The 6555-nt window shown below is 37.9% G+C and overlaps 1 protein-coding gene across 1 annotated transcript; it reads right to left on the reverse strand.

Moving 5' to 3' along the window:
* Positions 1-3951: 3951 nt before the first annotated feature.
* LOC137253679 (putative nuclease HARBI1) lies at positions 3952-5766 on the reverse strand. The gene is made up of 4 exons (XM_067791049.1): positions 5592-5766; positions 5086-5521; positions 4883-5024; positions 3952-4634 (listed from the first exon to the last, which is right to left on the reverse strand). The coding sequence occupies exons 1-4, from the start codon at positions 5609-5611 to the stop codon at positions 4261-4263; spliced, it is 972 nt and encodes a 323-aa protein (XP_067647150.1). The 5' UTR covers positions 5612-5766; the 3' UTR covers positions 3952-4260.
* Positions 5767-6555: the final 789 nt, after the last annotated feature.

Genomic DNA, 6555 nt, shown 5'->3' on the forward strand with positions numbered 1-6555 from the left:
TAAAATCTAATCCACTGTTCAAAACAATTTAACTAACTTTTTAACTCGGTAAAATATGTCGAATACAAAATCAAAACATTTACAAGTGAATTATCTAAATTTTGTACATAGTTTTGGCTGCTTTAGCTATTCATATATGGTGGTGCGTATGCTTTGGTTTTTCCTTATCGACCTGGTGCCGGTGGCAAACCTTCTTTGTTTTGTTAAAAAAAAAAACTTGTAGCGCTATTTATAAGTTCACTCAAGCGAAGGAAAAATATAAAAGAACGGACTCACAGCTTTAACCGCTGATATTCGCTCTCGCAATTGGCCTGACCGCAGGCCTAGGTTTGCTGCCCTGTGGTTGTCATTGTAGCTGATATATTGTAGCCCGTATGGTCGTAGCTGATAGGATTACGCTAGTATCGTTATAGCCGGTATGGACGTAGCTGATGAAGATGCGGCTAGTATTGCTGTCGGTGGTACCGCCTGTTGCAGGTGTTAACATTAGTGGCCGCAGGCCTATGTTCGCGGCCCCGCTGTGCGCGTTGCAGCTGGCGGTGGCGGTACGTCTGGTGGTTGTTGCGCTCGTGGTTAGCGCTAATGGATGGGTTGGGGGAGATACTACTGATGGTGGTGCCCGTGATAATAGTAGGCGCCGTTGGTGGTGGTGGGCGCTTTGGGTCAAGGTAACCGAGTGAACCGGCTGGCGATAAAGCTCCGCGCTACCCTGTATGAGCCTGATGACTTGGCTCTTTGACGTCAATTGTATTACGCGGCGGCGTACTGCTGGCCCTGGAGGCGGAGGTGGTGTCGGACGCTTTTCCGCAGGTGGTAGTGTTCTTAGTAAACGTAGAGGAAGAGGTTTATCTCGCTAAGTGTGACTGCGGACGCCGACCTACTTCAACTGGACCTTGTGTCCACACAACATAACCTGTGCAGAGTTTATTATCACCCAAAATAGCCGCGAAGAAACGAGATTTGTCGGAAAGAACGGTTTCGGTGCTTTGCGCTATTGACTCTTTCCCCGTTTCTCGACAACTTCCTGTGTAGGTGCACAGCCGGGAAACTCAATGCCATCCTTTTTCTAGTGATCACCGGTCTGTCTTTTTCCTTCTTTTTGGATACTTTTTATCGCAACTTTCGCCACATCACTAGGTGTGTTCGCGTGAACACGCTCCCAAGTGGATTGTAGCCGTAGACCGTAGCAGCAGACCGTAACAAACATTACCAGAAAAACATATATACGCATATTGTCACTTGCGAAGCGAATGAAAATTTTGGCGAATTTCGCGGTCTCGAATTGTGGTATGCGAATCTGCAGCGAATTCGCCGACAAATTTCGAATGAGTGAGGAAAATGAATTTTTCGAATTGCCGGTAGCGAAAAAATTAACTTCGCTTCGCTAGAGCTGTCAAAATTTGCCGAATATCTAATTTGTTCGCTTTTGCACGCGCTTGCATTTATTTCTGTGAAAAACCATTTGTAAAAATTATCAAAAGAAAACAAAAGTGAGTGTATAATTTTTTTAAACAAAATACCGCTTTAGGATGAAACGCACAACACCACAGCAGTTCCGAAAGCTGGTTACGCTTATGCAGAATAATCCAGACGTCGCAAGGGGTCAGGGGAATTTTGGTTCCACCAGGAGCCAAAGAGCGGAGTTATGGGAGCATTTCGCGATTGAAATCAACGCCTTAGGTCCTCCAATCCGTAGCGGGCCCGAGTGGAATAAGGTAAGACCCAGAGGCCTGCACGAGTAATGCAAAGGAGTCTGGTGCGGTGCGCGCAACCGTGGTATCCCAGCATCGTACGTATCCGTGCAGGCGTCCAGTAATATATAGGGATGGTTGGACCTTCTATCACTGCCGCTGTGCTGCAAGTGTATTCAAGATGTGGCTAATTGAACTATTAGGAACAAAAACATACCCCTTTTGGTAATAGCTTCGTTTGGTGACCATAGCCAGTATTGATTTCTACTAAAAATTGTATGGTGATGGTATCACTGTAGAAGTCAGTAGGAGTCAATACTGAGTATATGGTTGCCGCCTGAAGCTCGTACTGGGGCAGTGATTGAAGCTCAAAAAAGGCCGTACTCTCCGTGAGAGTAGATAATTATTTATATATGTATACTAGGTTTGGCTAGACTACAAATTGAAGCTTAAAAAAAAGATTTCCACAAACCGCGCGGAAACTACAGCCACTGGAGCAGGACCGTATGTTCAGCAAAGCATGTCTGCTCTAGAGCGAGAGGTGGATGATCTTCTCCACCTCCAACAAGCCGCCAACCCCACAGGGAATATATATGGCACCTCGAGGCAAAGAACTACTGATAGAGATAATGAATTTCAGGCCCAAGAATCCGAGGGTGAGGGTGATACTCAAACACCACGTCCATCAACATTGACACCAACAATGACCGAGGGTGAACAAGTTATTCAACCACCACGTTCATCAACAATGGCGACACGTTCACCCGAGGGTCAACAAGATAATCAACCACCACGTCCATCAACAATGACACCAACAACGACTCCCCGTCCTAGGCTTACCGTTGACGATCGTGAAAAAATTCGGTTAAAAGCACTGCAAAAGCAAACCGAAGTGCAAGATACCCTTTGCCAAGGTGTTTTAAAAATGGGGAAAACATTGGAAGATATCGCCAGATATTCACGAAAACTCTATGAACAAAAAAAGCAGGAACTAACATTATTAAAAGAGAAGGAAGAAAGAAAGAAGGCAGAAAATATAGAAAAGAAAAGACAACACAAAGACAAAATGGAAACGAAACTTAAGGAGTTGGAGTTAAAAACCCTTAAATACAATATAAGGAAATGAAAATGAATTTTTTTTAAAACTTGTTTTCAAGTGTACAGTCAGTCAACAATAAGTATACACCCTTTTATGGTATGGTTCAAATTGGTGATAGCTTCGCATAAAGGGGTGTATACTTATTTTTGTGACTTACTGTATGTATTTCATATTGCTTTAACATTTTAAAAAGTCTGAATTAAATACTTCCTTTTGATTTATTTAATTTTAAGAAAAATGTGAACTGAATACCTGATTTTTATTTTCTTTCTTACTTATATGATTTTTATTTATTTACTTTTAATAATAATAATATATAAGTAGAATATATAATATATAATAAGTACACCAGCACTAGCACAAAAAAAATTTATTTAATTTTAAGAAGTCTTTATTATTTATTTACTTTTAACAAAAATATGAAGTCTGAATTGAATATGTGATTTTAATTTATTTACTTTTAATAAAAATATATATGTAAGTAGTAGTAGCACTAGTTTAATGCCCCTCGAATTTACTTTCTAAACTTTGTAAAAAAAAAAATAAAAAAAAGTTAAGAAAATAGATTCAAGGCCATACAATTAAAATTTCTTTTTGTTCCAAAACCGGCTTGCAGCCCTGTTAACTTATTAAATAAATCAATTTTGAATTATTATATTTGAACTTTGTATTTAAATTAATAATAAAAGTAATTTCAGAACAATCTTTGCCTCACTCGCATTACTCTCCAAAAGATACAGTGGTTGAAAAAATAATAGGGACAAAATTGAAGATGGATATACTTATTGAGGAGTGCTTACTAATTTTCGTTTAAAATATAGCTTATTCAATAACAGAAACCACATTGATACAATTTTCAAAGTTTACACAAAGTTCAGAATAATTGGTCAAACTTTCAGAAACGGACAGCACAATTTTCAACTTTTTTGGCAGAATTTTCAGATAATTTTCGAGTATGCAGTTTTGTAGCCCATTTAATTTTATTCTAACAATTTGCAAGTTAGAACTCTCAAAAAATTTTCCCTGAATTTTTAGAATTTGTTTTTGGCAAGGGTGTTTGACTGTTTTCTTCCATACAACTCATAAACTAAATTTACTTTTGTATGGAAGAAAACACTCAACACCCTTGCCAAAAACAAATTCTAAAAATTCAGGGAAAATTTTTTGAGAGTTCTAACTTGCAAATTGTTAGAATAAAATTAAATGGGCTACAAAACTGCATACTCGAAAATTATCTGAAAATTCTGCCAAAAAAGTTGAAAATTGTGCTGTCCGTTTCTGAAAGTTTGACCAATTATTCTGAACTTTGTGTAAACTTTGAAAATTGTATCAATGTGGTTTCTGTTATTGAATAAGCTATATTTTAAACGAAAATTAGTAAGCACTCCTCAATAAGTATATTCATCTTCAATTTTGTCCCTATTATTTTTCTGTATATGGCCTATTCTATTATCGAAAAAGTGTTGGCTTTTACACCAAAGCATCAGCTATCTGTCTTCTACGACGCTCTCCTGGTGTACCGTTGCCATCTTCATTACTTGGCTCCGAAGGAAAAAGGGCATCAATAAAAATGTCTGCTTCGTCTGGGTAACTAATTCTAAATTGCTTGCAAATATTGTGCAAAGCACAACATATGTTAACAATTGTTTTAACTTTATCCGGATCGTAGCGCATTTTATTATCGCTAAGGAGGCATCTGAAACGGCATTTCAAAACTCCGATGGTACGTTCAATAATGTTTCTACCTTTCGCATGTTTCTTATTAAAAAGTGATTCCCTAGTTCCAGACTGTGCAATGCGAAAGGGTGTAAGTAAGCATGAACTCAGCGGGTATCCGGAATCACCTACAAATTATAAGTACAATTATGTTTTGCTTATTATTATTATATTATGACGCCACAGTTAACTATGGACTCACAATTCTATTTCAGATATTTAGCAAAATTGTTACTGTCAAATAAGCTAAAGGTAACCTTTGCTAGTTAACTAGAGGTTAACTCACCAAAGTTAGGCGGTTAAACTGTAGTAATCTCAGCTTGAAAATTGAAAATCGATAGTTAACTCTCTATCCAGCAAAAGTAGGTAAACTTGCCTAAGTAAATAGAGTTATCGCCGCTTAGCTGATTATCCTCTAAATAAGTTTTTAATGTGCTATTGTTCCACACAAAGGAATCATGTGTGGAGCCAGCATATCTGGCATCCACATACCGGATGGTCATGTTATGGTCGCAGGCCTGGAATGTATAGACAATTTATTATCAACGATATTGAAGTATTCAAAACTTTAAAACTTACAATCATCGCATTAATGCTGTAAAACCCTTTCCTATTCAGATAAAGGTGTCGATTTTCACTGGGAGCATAAATGCCAATATGTGTGCCATCAACACACCCAATCACGTTCGGTATTCCTGATTTGATGAAGAACTTCCTTTTTGCCTCCTGCTTCTCTTCTTCACTCATTTCTATATTTATTGCCGCCGTACAAATAACTCTCTCTAAAGTAGGCAGCATCTCCTTTAAAACGAGGGAAACTGTGGGTTGAGCAAGTCCCAACTGGAACTCGTTTCCTATGGCTTGCTGGTAACTGCCATGGGCAAAAAAACGAAGTGCGCAACAAAGTTTTAGCATAGGGGTTACATACGACGACAGGCGGCAGTGAAAATTGTCCTTAATTTTGTCCAAGACATGCATGAAGGCATCCTTGCTAAGCCGAAAATTCGCAATGAATCTATAAACACATTTACATTGAAATACAATTTTCCATATATACTTCAAGAACCAAACTGCACTAAACTTACACTGTTGGCGGAAGCTCCATGGGATTGGAGTAATCCCTTATAAAACGCCTCTGACGAAGAAGGCTAGCTCGCTATTCGACATTGTAACTTTCTTCGAAAAAAAGATCTATGTTGGAAATCATCGCTTTATTTTATTTATCTTTATATTAATTTATTACACTTTTGTTTATGCACATATAAATAGATATATTGTAAACACATCAAAACATATGTAGTAAGTGACAGAAACGTCAAATTCGGATGAACTTATTCAATTTGTTTGAATGGCAACATCACAAAGCAGGCGAAAAAGTTCATTCGCCACTCACAATGCAAATTTTAGATGTGTTCGCTAACCTGTTCGACTCGCCAAATATATTCGCTTCGCAAGTGACAATATGCGTGATAATTATAATGTATGCATTGAGTATAGCACTTGAATTAAAATCTTTACAATAAATATTAGGTGAAGCATGGTTTGAAAGGAAAAGAGAAGAAAAGAAAAACATAAAAATAAACTTATACAGGAACAAAGCGAATGTCTGCCAATATCTCGTTTCATATTAGTTTATGCATGTATTAAACTCATCAAGAGTTGATATCTTTTTTGGCTGAGAGTCTTGGTTTTCTCTTATGTAGACTTCGCCTCTTAAGGTGAACGCAGACTTAATTTTACCTACTCTTTTAAGCCGTATTGCCGCTTATAAGAGTTTTCTTTTCTCCACTGGTATACTCTCAAATATTCTAAAGTGGCCGTCGAGACCAACCACAGATAATGATATCGCTGTTTTTGTTTGCTTACGATGCTCTCTGAAAGCGCGCAGCGTCCTATTCCTATCGTGAGGGCTATGAAATTTTATTATTACAGCGCTACTTGCTCTTTCCGCCTGCACTGTATGGAAAATATCACGAATTTGTGGAACGAGAAAATCGATAGAAAGGCAAATTTGGTTGAAAATGCTTTTTAAGTTTTCTCCATCCACGT

Source organism: Eurosta solidaginis, chromosome 5, assembly GCF_040869045.1.
Source record: "Eurosta solidaginis isolate ZX-2024a chromosome 5, ASM4086904v1, whole genome shotgun sequence".
Lineage (NCBI taxonomy): Eukaryota > Metazoa > Arthropoda > Insecta > Diptera > Tephritidae > Eurosta > Eurosta solidaginis.